This window comes from Pezoporus wallicus, unplaced genomic scaffold (genome assembly GCF_028554395.1).
Source record: "Pezoporus wallicus isolate ANWC-B61680 ecotype Strahan unplaced genomic scaffold, APGP_CSIRO_Pwel_v1 contig_7820, whole genome shotgun sequence".
NCBI lineage: Eukaryota > Metazoa > Chordata > Aves > Psittaciformes > Psittacidae > Pezoporus > Pezoporus wallicus.
This window is the reverse complement of record NW_026641900.1, coordinates 844,881-861,163: the sequence shown is the minus strand read 5'-3', so window position 1 is coordinate 861,163 and position 16,283 is coordinate 844,881. Positions and strand designations below refer to the sequence as shown.

The 16,283-nt window shown below is 37.8% G+C and overlaps 1 protein-coding gene across 7 annotated transcripts in view; it reads left to right on the top strand.

Moving 5' to 3' along the window:
* BBS9 (Bardet-Biedl syndrome 9) overlaps positions 1-16,283 on the top strand; it is a 259,496-nt gene that overhangs the window by 3,012 nt on the left and 240,201 nt on the right. For all 7 annotated transcript variants that reach the window (XM_057425767.1, XM_057425764.1, XM_057425762.1 and 4 more), the window contains exons 3-5: positions 284-434; positions 1,484-1,548; positions 3,092-3,205. In XM_057425767.1, coding sequence (XP_057281750.1) covers positions 284-434; positions 1,484-1,548; positions 3,092-3,205 — 330 coding nt within the window. The remainder of the gene's footprint in view (positions 1-283; positions 435-1,483; positions 1,549-3,091; positions 3,206-16,283) is intronic.

Below are 16,283 nucleotides of genomic sequence, written 5' to 3'. Positions count from 1 at the left end.
GATATAGAAGCTGAAAGTTTGAAGAACTCTTCAAAACCAGAATGAGACTTTTAAAGTGTGCTCATCAAAATGATGGAATAGTAACAATAGTCAGGGCCACCACCATGGTAATTCCTGTATTGAACCCTTTGCTAATCTTAATCTAGAACACAGAGCATAAGCAAATGTAATTGAATCATGGAAATATTCTTTTATGTATTCTTTGAAATACTTCTGCAGCAAAATAAGTTCTGCAGGTGCTATTGTATTCTGTAGTCTCATTTGGTTACTTGTTTGTTTGTAGATAAAATTATTGTAGGCAGTTATATGGGGTATCTCCGAATCTTTAATCCACATCCTGTGAAACCTGGAGATGGAGGACAACCTGAAGACTTGCTCTTGGAAGTACAGTTACGAGAACCAATATTGCAGGTGGAAGTGGGAAAATTTGTTTCGTAAGTCAACAACAGGCTTTGTTGCTGTTTGTTTAAGGCTTAGCTGTGATTTTCTTTGTTTTGGGGATGAGTTTTCAGTTTCCAGAGGGACAACTATTAAGCACATCTGAGAATACTGTACTATGCATTTGATCTGCTTCTCAAATCGTTTTGATATGAGAGGATTTTTACTTAATGTATACGTGGAGGATAATCTTCCAGATCCTTTTAAGAATTAATTTCTAAAATAAAGTTCTCCTAAGCAGATTCTCTTATAGCCAATTAAATACATGTTCTTAAGGGATTAATTTTAATTTTGAGATAAACTTATAGTACTGCAGCATGAATTTTATTTTAAAAACGAGGAAAAACCTGTACTAAGCAAGAGAAAAACTTGTACTCCGAGACCCAAGGCCACAGGCTAAAAGGCCTGCATTGGTTGGAAACTGTCACTCAAGTACTCATGGAGTGACCCTGTGCTGGGAATTCTAATGCCTTACCCTGTGACATGATCTAACCCATTTTCTATAGTTACAGCACAGGAGCTTTCTCTGCAGGAAAAGGTTTTAGGGAAGAAGAATGTGAATATAGGATTTGAATGTAGGAATATGCAAATATATAGGATTTGACTTCTGCCGTATACTTTAATTAACTTAGGTTCCATGCAGGTAGTACAAATGCGAGTTTTAAAAAAGTAATATATGTGGTTATTGAGTAATACATATTTGGAGGTATGATCCTTATACTCATTTGGCTTTTGGAGGAATTAACAGCACCTTGTTTGAAATTAATTTCAAGCTAAAGCGGGAAAACAGTTGACTTGCTCTTCATATGTAAATGTGAAAATATGTTCTTAAAGGATTCATTTTAATTTTGAAATTGGTTTCAAATACTTCAGTGTGCATTTAGGAAATTAGTACTTCTGAGATTTCATGCTAGCATTAAACAGCCAAGCCTTTGGATTTGGCCCATACCTAAAAATAATTTCAACAAGGTTATTTGAATTTTAGCCTGTATGCATTTTACTTGTAATTTATCTGTAAACAGTGCTTTTTTTTTTTTCCTTACAGTGGTACTGAAGGACTTCATCTGGCTGTGTTGCATTGTCGAAAACTCTGTGTGTATGCTGTTTCAGGTTAGTTACACACACAAGCTTTCATGTGATTTTAATTGTATTCTAAAGTCTGGATTAGGTTAATACTGAATTTAGTATATACAGCGTTTGCTCATTTTCTCTGAAGAGCTGCAGTCATGTTCTCTCACTCAAACTTGTGTCTGAAGAGGGAATCATTAGTGATGAGTTCTAGGTATTTCCCAGTGACTAACAGGTTTGCTGATCTGCTGAGTGCTTGAGATGCTCCGATGTGTGTGCTGGTCTGTGGTTGGTAGTGCTTGTGAATGACTAGTTCTTATTACAGTTTTGAAGTGGGTGTTACTGTTCAGAGTGCTAATGAAATAAAAGGTTGTTTAATGACAAAGTATCTCTTTAAAAATGAAACAGTTATAATTACTTCTGAACTCAAATCCAGATAATTCTTAGAAAGCCAGAACACTCATCACATTGCACAAGGAGGTTAAGAGGAGGTTAATACTGGTAAGAAGGTGAAACTACTGTGTTTTTTCTTAAGTCCTCTTTCTTCTACTGCCTTTGGAAATTCTAAATGCTGTGTTCTCTCTGTATGTAAAGAGGCAAATCACAAAATACCTATTCTGTGTACTGAATTCTTTCTAATACATGCTTAAAGCAAAGCACAGATTTAAGACATTGTACCCCCATCTTCAAAATTCGATAGATAACTCTACATTGTGCATTTTCTGTGTACAGGGACAGCTGTGGCATGTAAGAGCATGGTTTTCTTGCAGGTATTGGAATAATCTTCATATACTTAAAGCTATGGTAGGGTTTAGCTTAGATATTCACTCAAAACACCTTTTCCCCTACTGATGTGACTGTTCTCAAAGGGTTTTGCAAATATTAGTTCTTATTCTATAAGGTGAAGAACTTTGTTTACTTCATGGGGTGCAGGGAGGACTTACTCAGAAGGGGAGCTTTAACTTCAGTTTCTTCAGGAAGCTTTTTGAATTTCTCCTAGTTTCCTAAAAGAGTCAGGAAATTAAAGTTAATTTTTAGAGAAAGTGATATGTATCATAAAATAATTCTTGTTGCCGTATGTTTGTCTTTGCACTGTTGATTGCTGCATTTAATTTCAGACAAAGGCAAGTCACAAATGTGCCCTAAGCGCAGCTTTGTTCAATTATAGCAAGTGACTAGCTATATCTTAATTTGAGACAAAGACTGTAACAGCTGAGGGTGGCTGTTGGATATAGTATATTCACTGAGTAAGTAGAGAATTGTATGAATTTCCCTTTGAGCAGGCTTTTTCCTGATATTAGAGATGTGCCTGTTGTGGAGAAAAATATATTTAAGTAATAATCTTGGCCTCTTACTAAATATTTATACCATGTTTTCTGTAAGAAGACCTTATTTCTGGTTCTGGCCTTTAGGAATTTTGTGGCTTGGTGATTTTTCTAAATGAAAGCAGTGGTGTGAGCCTTCATATCTCAAAGCCACTAGGACTAAGTTACAGGTTTTTTCAGGTTGTTTAAGCTGGTACTTCTTTACTTCTTCCACATTGTGTGGATCAAAGGTGTAAATATATAACTTTTGTTTTTTGTAGAAACTCTGGGAAATGTGGAACATGGAAACCAGTATCAGATTAAACTGATGTATGAGCACAATCTTCAGAGAACGGCTTGTAATATGACTTATGGTCCATTTGGTGGTGTAAAAGGTAAGCTCCTTGTTGCGTATTCTTTATTATTAGTTGTTTAACTGTGAACGCTTGATGATTAACTTAAATTTGGAAAGGCAACATGATGCTGCTGTTTAGAGGAAACTGTCTTTCTGTGAATGATGGTACCTTTGCATCTAGAAAATAAATGAGGCAAAGCAGAGTAGTTGTTTCGTCACATTTTGAACTGGATATGAGTTTACAAGGATAATACTGATCTAAAAAAATAAAACCAGCAAGCCAACATTACAAAACCCCTGGTTCCTCCCTTGTAAAATACTTTTAACATCTAAACTAGTTGTCATCATTTATGCTTTAATTGTTTTGCTTTTCTATAATTTGCTTATCCCAGGCAAAGAAAAAGTTAACATCTTCACTCTCTGATCCTAAAATATCAAATGTCTTTTAAAGATACGTAGATTTAAAAAAAAAGTAAAATATAAGCTTTGATTGGAAAAATGTAACAGTGGAAAATAGTACTTATGGTGCGTTTGTAGTTTTGAATGAGTTTAATAGATACTGGTCTTTCTGAACTTCTGAATGGTGAATGTGTTCCAATCTGGAAGCATTTAGGTTTTCTCTACATGACAGTTCTTTCTCTTCAGAAGTAAAGTTTGCCCAACAGTATTGAGGGGTGGTTGTCATCTACACAAGTAGTGTTCGTAAACTGTCAGCAGCATGATAACACTTTACCAAGGTAGAAAATCATCTGAATCTTCTGTGTCTGTGAGAATCTTCTGGTAGTAATTCTACAATGCCTTATCCTAAACTCAAGCTTGTCCCTGGGCTTAAATTCAGTTGGCCAAAATTCATATCATTCATAATGATTGGAGAGATTTTAACATACTAATTTTGTGCAACCACTGTGGGGAAAAATGGTCACCTCTTGTGGATGAGAAGATATCTATGCTGTGACTATCTTGAGGAGTGAGCGTACAGGGTATAGTGCGCTTCCAGACATACATGTATTCAGGGGATTGTAAGCTAAAAGTTGTGAGTGTCAGGAATGGTTCAAGAAGAATATGAAGCAAATACCCAGGTACCACGATGTAGTTCTGCAGAATAAACTCTAGGGTTTTGACATGGTGTTTGTTTACCATGGAGGTACAAGTAGAATTCTGACCACCAGCCCAATCTTGATGCCAGGCCTGTCTCTTATAAACCTTATCATAAGCTGTGGCAAATGCAAGTGACGTAATGAAGATGTCTTTGCAAGCTAGGGAGAGACAAGGTAATGGTTACCTCAGAAACTGCTCAGCCAGCCAAATACTTTTCAACACCTAGGGTGGTCAAAATGAGGGCCAGTTCTGCAATAGCAGCAAGAATAGCAGGGGGAACTCTGGTAAGTTCTGCAGACTCTGTTTTCTAGTAGCACTTCTGCCCCAGCATGTCAAGCTGTATTCTTTTTCCTTTTTTCTTCCCCATGTTCCAGTTTGTGTTAATGTGTTTATTGCTGTGAAAAAAGAATGACCTCAAGTCTTGTTTTGAGGTGGCAAAATAATAAACAAGGAAGGCACAAATTTGTGTTTTGTAATAAATAGTACATGTTTATGTGGTAAGAAGCTTTCTGTTTAAGACCTAAATCTAGGAACGTTATAGTGGATGTACCTAATAGCGGGCATTGAAGCATCAGAGAAGTAGGCGAAGTGAACACTGAAGAAAGTTCTTTTGGGGAAATACAAGAAATAATTCTATTTGTTAGAATTCCTGGACTGAATATCCTTTTTTTATGTGGCTTTCCTGGACTGTCCAGTTAGATCTCTTGTCAAAGATGTGTTTTTAATCTTGCCCATAGCCTTTTGCAGTGAATTGATTTCAGTTTTTTTTAACTATCATCTTTAATACCCTGTTCTCTGCTTGAGGCTTATGAATGACAGTATTGGGGGTTTATTTCTATCTTGAAGACCAAACAGAATGAACCAGAAAGGAGCTTTGTCAAGTGCTGTCAATTTCAGTAAACTGCTGTGTGTCCTGGTCTGGCCTGCCGTACTATCTGTGTGTATCTCTGGCAGATGTTCTGGGATGTAATTGAGAACCATTCTGTAAATAAATAAATACACTTTTTTACTGTCTGTCTTTCACAGGCTTCTCTGTAATTTTGGCCAGGCATCTGCTAACAGTCTTGCTTGCCTTCAGCAGAGGCTAATTCATGATGGTGGCAGCGCTGTAAGCATGCAGCAGTGAGCTGGCTTTGCTTATGGTGTGACTTCTACTTCCACACTGTGCAAGCAGACTAACAAAACATAGGATAGTTTTTGTATTTATTGCCTTCTGTTACTTCTGTGACTAATATGTGCCTTATTGTTATGCTCAGGCATCCTTGAAACAATGTGAAGGTGAAAGAGGCACTTCAGAGGTCATGTTTACGGAGCTACTGAAACAGACAAAGGAGAATGGCAGTTGAACAGAAGGAGGAAAGCATGTGTACAGGGAAAACATGTTGTGGGAGTGTCGGGGAGGAGGGTGAATGTCAGCCCCCCAGGAACATGATCTTTCATTTGAGGAAGTAAAGAATGCTGTAGGAGTTGACACAGAGCACTTGATCTATGCAGTTCCTCAGTCTTGCTCATGTTTCTCTTGCTGAAAATTATGCTTTTTACTCTAAATGGAGGTTTTAATCCTGTACCTTCAGCGTTAAGAAACTTAGTCTACCCAGCTAGAACAGTTAACTCTGGCAAAAAAAAAACAAAAAACCCCCAGGATTGACTTTGTGTATGCTAATATGTGCTGGTGTCCTCAAACATATTCTTGAGGGTTTTCTGTCCTTTCTTTGGACCAGCAGTTATTTGGTTCTAGCTAAAGCTCTATTTCTTTTTTGTTGGACTGCTTCCAAACTGTTGCCTGTCAATTTAATGGATACTGCTGAAAATGATCAGTTTGTTAATGTTTGTCCCTAGCAAAGATGAAATACTTGCCTCTTGACATTGAGGTATCTCTGTTATCATTCCTGTTATCAATAAATGTTATTTCCGCCCATGTGCAAATGCAGTCTTAGGCTGTACCGTGGGCCGCTACAGCTGTAGATTCATCTCTAGATACATCTGGGATGCCAAATGCTATATTGGTCTCTTGATGCTGTAAGATTGCTTAGTCAATTTTGAAAATTGGGCTGTGAAGCCAGCACATGGTTTGCATTTCTCATCTTGCATCTCCTTTGGCCTCTGGTGGCTTCTGCTCATTCCGTCTGAAAGAGTTTCAGTTTCCTTTGAAAAAGGAAGTTTGAACAGCAAAGAAAGGCGTCTGAGGCTTACTGCTGTCCCTTGCTTCATGGAGAGCCCTGCGGGAAAAGAGATGAAGCCCTCTCTTGTCAAGAACCTTTCACAATGTGGGATGGGGTACGTAGGGTTGAAAGAGATGCGTAAACCAGGCTGGGACAGAGGTCTGAGGCTGGGTGACTGCTACTGAAATTGGGAGGCAGTTCCATAAGTAGGCAGCAAACTGTGCATAATGGTACGGAAAGGAACTCTCTTTCAGTCCTGCAGTTCTTGAACTTGAAGAGCTTCTGAAGATCCTCCAGTTCCCTTTACATTCTTAAAGGGGCTGAAGAGGCTTGTTCAGACCAAGCTTTCAGTTTTCATAGTGTTTAAGTTCAGTTTAGATTGTATTGGAGCCGAATGTAGTTCTTCAACTTACAAAGCATCTTACTGTCTTTAGGATGACTGTTTTTATGCAGAAACTGCCTGAAATTTTTCTCTTGACTGTTGGTTCACCTAACATTCAATCAGAGCTTTTTAGCAATGAAGGACAATAGCTGCTAGAAGGAGATGCTCTACTACCATTTTATGTTTCGGTTTGGTTATGAAGCTCCACTAAGCATTCTTTAGCTGTTTGTAGTTAGATGTGTACTTACATAAATCTCTCCCTGTGTGCGCTTTCTGCAGCTTCGTTAGGGGGGAGTATCTCACAGGTTCTATTACTGTGGTAGCTGGGGAAGAATGTCTTTGCAGGTGTTTGACATGTTCAGAATGTAGAAACAAACAGCACTAGGTCTGTATCTCATTCTCAGTCAGTTTCCTCCAGTGTTTTTGCTTTCCTGTCCCTGCTAGTTTGTGGGAATCTTAGACCATTGTTATGTGATAATTTGGTTTGTTAAACTGCACATCTTTTTAGCTGAAATGTGATGGAGATGTAGAATGTACAAAGTGCAACTGTCATTTCTCAACTGGTGTTTTTATTTGGCTTTTGCATTAAGAAAAAAGATATTGCCGATTTCTCTAAGGAGAGAATTGGGGTAATCTCCCCTATTTTGTAGCCTAGTTGCTAGCAGCTTCGTTCCTGCTAGTGTCTTCAGATTAATGATTTGATGCTATGAGCAGCTTTCACACATGGAAGGATGTTCTTATAAGAGGAGAAAATGAAGAAAATCAACAAACCCGTTTATTTCGTCTCATCATGGAAGGTTGAAACCTAAATTATATAAGCGATTAAAGCAATGATATAAAAAAGCCAAAGAGTGAGAAGCTGTTCAGTGACTGGCGCAGGTTAACAGCACGCGTTTGTCTTTGAAGTAGCAGAGTGTGAATTGCGTTTGTCGCCACTAGATGGTCCTCTGACTACAGGTATTGGTCAGTGGGCTGCGTCTGTAAAAACTGCGTTTATACTAGAACATACCCTACAAGTACTTTTACTGTAAGACTTAGTATAGAAAACACAAAAGTGTTTTCTGAAAACCTGCATAGCAAAAAGTTTCACTGATTGGAACAGAATGTGTTTTGTTGGTTTAGAAGTTTAGCAAAAAGGCAAAATGAACTTGACTCTTGCTTTCACCAAAATTAAGGGGCCAGGGATGTGGGAAATAACTAGGAAATCCCTTATGTTTAGCTAGAATCCTAAACAAAGCTGATGAAAACATAAAGAAGTGGAGAAAACGTACAAAGATGAAAATATAAACCAAGTATAGGCAGAGTTAATTGTAACTTAAAAATCTGTGGCAAATGGAAAGACAAAAATACAGAACTTTTATTTCTTTGCTGCTTTAACTTTACTTTTGTTCCTTGCTATTTCTGAACAGTGGTGTTAAAATGAAAACATTAAACTATCAAGAAGTGACACAGGAAGATCAACTAATAAGATCTTGTATTGTTAGTTCAGACATTAAAGAACTGAAATTAAGTTATTTCCTTTGTTCTATCTGCTTTTCAAATTTTGAACTCTTCCTCGTGATCTTAGAGCTGTATGTTGAATTTGTCCTGCAATGCTCTGGTTCTAGCATATGGGTCCTTTTAGAAAGGGTGATTCATGATAAAAGCATGAGTCAGGAGTGCTGAACACTGGTTTTCATCCATGTGAACTCTTAACCTAGCCACAAAGTATCACAGCCCTTACTTAAGTAATGATCAGATTGCACAGTCTTCATGTTTTACTTCAGATGTAAAATTTAAGGAACTCGAAGTGACTGCTGTAAGCAGAGTAAAGGAAAGGAAGGTGGATAAGTGTGCAATTTAATGATTTATACTGCAACCTTGCTTATTGTCAGGTTTCAATTCTACAAAAATACACTTTGTATAAACCAAGGTAATTCTTCCCCCTGGTGAGACCCCACCTGGATTACCATGTTCAGCTCTGGGGCCTCCAATGCAGGTAGGATGTGGACCTGCTTGAGTGAGTCTGGAGAAGGCCACAAAGAAGATCCAAGACAGGCTGAGAGCAACCTGCGCTAGTGAAAGGTGTCTCTGCCCATGGCAGGGAATTGGAACTGAATGAGCTCTAAGGTCCATTCCAACCCAAGCCAGTCTGTGATTCTATAATTGGACCACCAGAGACTGCTGTGTTAACAATGTAACTCTCATTATATGAAGTTGTGTTTGCTGTTAGTTTACAGTATCTTGGAAAGCATAGTGTATTGTATTTGTAAGATACTTGACTCAAATACCAAGTTACTGGCTAAGATTATGTTAAAGAACCTAGTCAGCTTGTAATACCAAGAGTAGAGTTTGCATAACTCTGGCTTATAGTTTTATTTGGGAGGGAAATGAGAAAGTTGTTGAGCATTTTAGGCTTGTTTTAGAGTTTTTGATCATCCAAATGCAAAGCTTTTTCCTTATTACTATGTTTATGAACGATCTGACTTGTTTTTCTAATGTAGTGAGGATGTACTTATGCTTTTGTGTTTGTAGCTGTGTGATGCAGAGGCAGCTATGCTAGATTTAGAACAGTGCGTGTACTGGACAAAGCATGAGATGTACTATTTTAGAACTGTAGTTAGTATTCTGGATAGCATCTCTAAGATTCTGTGAGATATCAAGATATTTGAGGACAAGTAAGTAAACTAGTTTCAAATGTTGTACAGGGCTGGTAAACCCTAAGTGATGGGACTTCATTTGGCTTATTAAAAGTCCCTGCTGATTGAAAGCTTCCGATAAATGAGTTATGTGTTTTGATGCTGTTAAAAGAATGGAGTGAAGCAAATGAATTGGATATAGTGTTTTAGTTAAGAATTCCTTTTTTTTCATGTAGCAGTGTGCCTCCAGTGCAGTTCTTAAAGCATAAATCTGATATTAATCTACAAATAGTCAAGTCTTATTAAGCAATATTCTACATATTATTTAATCTTTAAGTTAAAACAACATTTATAAAAAGAGTGAGAAGATTTTTTTGTAATTTAAGCAGTGATTAGATTTTGAGGCAGGATTGCTCAGTTTTGTGATTGACATAATTTGATCACAGTTTTGTTCCCTTCTTAAGCTTCTTTGCAGGTTCACCAGAGTCATGTAGGTCTAGTTCTTTTAATTAAAATAATGCACAGCAAAAACAGATCCAACTCAGCAGATATTTTGGTTAATTAATTTAGCTCTGTTGACTTTAATTATATGAAACAGTAGCTGTGAATGATCTTCATATAATAATAATAAAACTTCTTATAGCTGGGTAATCACTCGGAGATAGTTGAGATAATTGTCAACTGTTTGCTTAAGGATCTCATGAATTTGCATATTGATACAGTAGAAGATTTGCAGGAAACTGGCATTAAGCAAAACATTTTTGTCTCTGCAAACAAATCCATATTACCTCATAATGAATTTTTATAGCCTTTTTCTAATGTGATATTTAGATAATTAGTGCTGAACGTGCCTTAATTTTGTCTCCACAACCTATAGAAATAAACTGTCCTGTGCTTTGACTTTGTCTTGTTCACACTGAAGGTTTCTGGAGATGGTGTGTTGTCCTGGCCTTAGTGAAATCTGAGGAAGGAACACTAACAGGGAAAACCGCTGGATCACAGTCTGGGTTGTGTTGGAAGGGACCTTAAAGCTCATCCAGTTCCAACCCCTGCCACGGGCAGGGACACCTTCCACTAGAGCAGGTTGCTCCAAGCCCCGTCCAACCTGGCCTTGAACACTGCCAGGGATGGGGCAGCCACAGCTTCTCTGGGCACCCTGTGCCAGTGCCTCACTGCCCTCACAGGGAAGAACTTCTGCCTAAGAGCTCATCTCAGTCTCCCCTATGTCAGTTTAAAGCCATTCCCCCTTGTCGTGTCCCTACAGGCTCTTGTCCAAAGCCCCTCTCCAGGTTTCTTGTACCCCCTTTAGGCACCAAAGCTGCTCTGAGGTCTCCCCTTAAGGAGCCTTTTCCAGGCTGAACCAGCCTAGTTCTCTCAGCCTGGCTCCAGAGCAGAGCTGCTCCAGCCCTTGCAGCGTCTCTGTGGTCTCGTCTGGGCTCGCTCCAGCAGCCCCATGTTGCTCTTGTGCTGCTGGACCAGGACTGCAGGGGGTTCTCCCCAGAGCACAATACAGGGGGAGAATCCCCTCCCTCGACCTGCTGCTCACGCAGGTGGTTTCTGGGCTGCAGGTGCACACTGCTGGGTCATACTGAGCTTTTTCACTCTTGTTACATGACCTGCTTCTGTTGAAGCTTATAGCTATTAGCCTAAGTCCTTCTACATCTTGAGAAGGAGTCAATATACTGCTTGTGCCTGACTGTTCCTAAAAAAGAGAGATTTACTGGTGTGGAGCCTGCTTATAAGAAATGGTGGTATTGTGCTCTATGTAGTAAAAGAAAACAGCTCTTTGCTACTGCTTTGAAAAAGTGAGCAGATCAGGCCGCACTTTATTCTTTGCCTTGTTTGTCTTGAGTCAGGTGTGACTTATGCTTGAGGAAAGTATACACAATAAATTCCTGCTGAAATATTATAGCGGATGGAGAAGTGCTTAAAGTAAAAATAAATTCACTTAGTTGAAGCTTAGGTAGTTTTACAGATTACTGCGTATATTTCCTGTGGTCAGTTGTGCATTACACTGAGTGGTGGGCAGGATAGTAGGTCATATAGGAACAAACAACAGCATGTAAGGAGTGAATACTAAAACTCTATACTTGGAGGACTGGTGGATGAAGTACAGGTTTCCTGAGCTACCATCGGATGTGCTTAGGAGATGTTTGAATGATCACATCCTGTAATAGGAGGATGACCTTTCCCAGGTGAGGGCTGAGTTCTATGGTTGTTCTCTAGAGCATAAGTGATATGTTAAAGTGGGCATATGAACATTCTCAACACTTCTAGTTTCCTTCTTCAGTTTATGTCATTAAGATTTTGTCTCTTACGTAAGAGCTAAAGAATCAGCATATTGATGGTAGGGATTGAAACTAGATGATCTTAAGGTCCTTTCCAGCCTTAAACATTCTGTGATTCTATAATAGCTTACCAGTGGGACACACAAGCTATTGGGTTGCTCTTGAACAGAATGCTGATTTTATTTAGAGACAGAGAGAAAGCATAGTTTAATAACCTTGCTTTTGTAGTAACTGAGTTTTTAATGGTGTTCACTTGTAGGTAATGGTGTTTTGTTTTCACTGCAAAAGCAATATTAGTATTTTATGTGATTCTGTAGAATATACTTGCATTATCTAATAGTTCAATAATCAGTGTATTTATCCTGTTTTTATAGAACTTGTTCAAAGGCATTGATAAATGATTTAGAATTGGATCCTCCTAATAATGCACATTTTTTGATCTGAAAAACTTAATGCCTTAAGTTGGCTTCCAGACTAGTTCAGGTATATTTGAAGTTGTTCAGTGGATACTGTACCAATAAAAAGAAATAATAAAACAACAGCAAAAGGAAGGAAAAAAGAAAATACAACTTTGACATGAAAAAGTTACGAGCAAAAAGAGGTGTGAAAATACCTTGAACCTGTCTTTTCCTCAGCAAATAGCCTTGAATTAATTTTACTTTATTATAGCACTGGCCTAGAGGCAAAGTATGCTTCAGAGTCCCAACAAAGAGGGTGCTATACGTAGGAATTCTCTTAATAATGAGATGCAACATATGTGTAAACCATGCGACCTTGTAACAGGAAACTTTGTAAGAAGGGTTAGACTGTGCTTAACTTTTCCACAATTCTGCAAGAATGAGTTTTATTAGGTGTTAGTCAGAAAAAAATTATCAGCTGAGTTTTATGCTCTAAGGTTAAATGATTCTTATGACTATGTTTAAATACAGCAGCAGTATAAATTTGGACTTGGATTTATTGGCTAGTTCTGTTAAGGAGAAGAATGTTTAACTGTTACCTTCCTGTTAAATTGCTTCTGGGTAAGGACAGATGATTTGAAAGGCTTGGGCATCAGGAGTTGTTTCATGGAATAGATCTGTTGCTGACCATTTCTAAATGGTTTCTCATGTAACTTTGGAAACCTGTGTTTTTCTTTTTTAAATAATGGATTTAGAACCTCTTTTAAATTGATGATGTGAATGGAAAAACAATCAAGGAAAGTGTTCTGTGAATCTCTCACCACCCGTTTCCTTTCACCTTTCTCAACTTCTCCTAACAGTCATGACTCAGATCGGAGCCTAAGTGAAGTGAAAATTCCCATCACCTTCAGTATGTGAGAACTTCAATTAAAAATTGTGAGATACATTATTTAATCTGCATTTCATTTAAACAAAGCACTATCATTAAAATGAAGTAAAACCGATTGTAGAAATAGAGAACTGTGGGAGCTCTTGTATATGTAAGTGAAAGACTTGCTTTTCCAAACTTTGGTAGATTTTATGTGATACTCTTTTTGAATTTCTTTTGTTGAAGTACAGTATGCAAACGTGTGCAGTCATTGTGCACTGGTAGTATAAAATGGTTTGTATCTCTCATGTAGGGTTACGGCTTTAGCAGTACTCCTGCCAAGAATCGGCGAGTGCCAAGCAGAACAATAATTACCTCATATGTTTTTAATAGTGCATGTATATTAATAATGACCCAATCTTGCATTTCTCCTTTTGGTGACATATTGTTGACTCATATTTAATTCATCATCCTCCTCTAATCCCCAGATTCTTCTTCTTGGTGCTGTTGCCTGCCGTTCTCTGGTTTCCTGTGAGACAGTTGTCTGAGATCGTATCAGATATTTCACTGAAGTTTAGAGATGCTGTCTCTAAAGTTTTTTGATGCAGTATGTTATTATTAGTCTGTCTAATAAATAGTTTGGCATGATGAATTTTCTGTTACTTCAAACCTATGTACAGCTTTATTATTCACATATGTACTTTCTTATTAAACCTTCCTGCATTTCATGTGGATGCATTTGTCTATCAGATTTGCTTTTTTTTTTTCTTTATCCAAAAGAATGCAGTTTTCTGTTTAGTCTCTTTTGTCTCCTCAAAGGGTCTTTCAGAAATGTGTGCATGCACCGTTTGCTTGTTTTTCTGGTATTCATCCATGACTGTTCCATGACAAAGTCTCCAACTTGTAGGAATTTATTTGGAAGGTGACTAAAACCTTGTCAGTTGCTTTTCCTAGAGGGGTGAAGTGTATCTCGTAGAGGCTGTCATGCTTTCTACTAATTCTAATTTGGGTTATTAGGTTTGGTGTGAATAATTTCTGTTAGAAATCACTCTGTCATTAAAGGCAGATTTTTTTTTCCTTGGAGTGTCAAAAGCGTGAGGGAACAAACTGACAAGAGGAGATGAAAATCAATACAACTGTGACAAGGTAATCTTACTTTCAGATTAATGAGCAGAATTCTATTTTTGTGGTATCCAGTTGGTTCTGATCACGGTCACAGCTTGTTCTAAACTTTGTTGAAAGGTTTATTGTTGGCAGAATTGGGCAGCTGGGCATATACAGTTGAATAAGGTTTAGAAAAGTGTCACCAAGTACCTAGAAATTCAAGAAGCTGGTAAAAATTGAAGTTAGATTTAATTTTATATACTTGCTTTGTGTAGGACTGCTATGTTTTCCCCTGGGTGGCAATCCAAGCTTTGCTAAATGAGACTTGAGCTTACCTTAACCATAGTTCTTGCTTTAGTAGCAGAGTCTCTGCCTACTGGAGGATTAAGGGCTGTGCAGTGCTGTCACTTCAGAGGGCAAAGTTTTAAAGTTTTAGGGGAATCTGGAGAATTTGGAAGGATTTAAAAAAAATTTAGCAGATGAAAAAGTGTTCATAACTTAAAGAAATAATGTGCAACCTTGCTGAATGTTTCCATTTCTCTAACGACTGATTATGACCACGGTTTATTAAAGATAAATATGCAACCACTCCAGAGAAAAATGTATTTGGTGACTATAATGAAAAGGACGAGGAAGGATTACAGCAGAAATGAAGTGTTTGCAACTGCTCCATCATAGACTTCTCTAAAGATTGCTGTTTGATTGGGAACAAAGTGTCCCATCCTGCTTAGCTGCAAAGGTATGAAAAGAATACATTGCAAGGCTAGTGGCAAAGGAATAAGATAATCTCAGCATTTGCAGTGTGCTTCTAACAGTCTTAAAATACAAGATAACAAATTGTTCCTGCTTTGCTAAATCCATGATATTTTCTGAGATTGCCAGAAAGGAAGTCTGTGGGGATGGTGATTTTTTTTTTTTTTTTTTAATTGATGGAGACAAAATTTATGGACTCATTTGACTACAAAGTAAGAGTTAGTCCTTTCTGTGTGTTGGTTACTAGCTGAGGATAAATAGACAAATGATCTGAGCATGAAAAGTGGCTGTATTTTATTGGTGGTTTTGTGAATCGTTAGTCAAGCTGTGTATTTCTGATTTTAATGGGGTATATGAAACTTCTTGAAGAGGTATAGGTGTTCCACCTAATAGTCCAAACTCACACGTTTGCACTGTAAGCTTCAGACTGTTAGCTTTGGTCTGGACTATTTTTAATGAGTTCTTTGGGTGTGACTTCAGTTATTCTGGAGAGTGTTCTTCAGCAAATATTTTCAACAATACTGTAGCTCAGAATTAGTAAAGAATCCATGTACTTTGGGAAGTGCTTAGGAATCATGAAGCTTCTTACTCTAAGGAGATTAGAAATGGAGAAGTAGGAGTAAAGATGGAGAATTTAACTGGTTTTAGCAGTGGGATTTTGTATTGTGTTTGGTTATAAGTCTGCAGGTATGTCTTAAATGGGAATTTAAGCATGGTGTATTTATTGTCTGATGGTGACTTAAGATCCTACAGGTAACTTTTGAAAGTACCTAAAATATTGCAGAATGGGGCCTATATTCAACTTCAGCTGAGCTCAATACAAGGACTAATATTGGTTTGTGAATCATTAAAAACATCCCTGTGCCTTAACTATAAAGTCAGAGGCTGTTGATTTGGAAGGGCAGATGCTGACAGTACTTGTCTTTACTTCATTGTTATTTGTGGGAGATTTGCTGGTTCAGTAAGATGTTCTTTAATAGTTATATAATATGGGATAGGTGTATAAATGCAGATGAGGGCATCTTGCCATTGCACAGGTTCCCAGACTAGATTTTCTTCTGTCCTCTTTAGGAAACGCGTATGTCGGTGCTCTTTTTAAAGACCCACTCTATTTCTTCTGTCTGTAATTAATGTGCTATATTGAAAACAAAATTTTAGTATGATAATCTGTTTAGGGCAGGAGATTTTACCTTTTATGTCTACACAGTGTCAAATACTGTATTTTTTTCAGTAGCAACTGAAAAAGTGTGCTGGATGTTGCAGCTCTGATACTGTAGTGCATTTAAGTCTTCTGTACTTCTTTGAATCATACTAGTGTTGTTTCTAAGGTTCCTTCTACCATCTCAGGTCAGTATCATAAATGGATCATTCCCAAGTTGTCGTCTTCTGTAAGAGTCAGATCAAGAGTAAAGGAGTGTATCACAGGTCTCTACAGGATTGATTATGT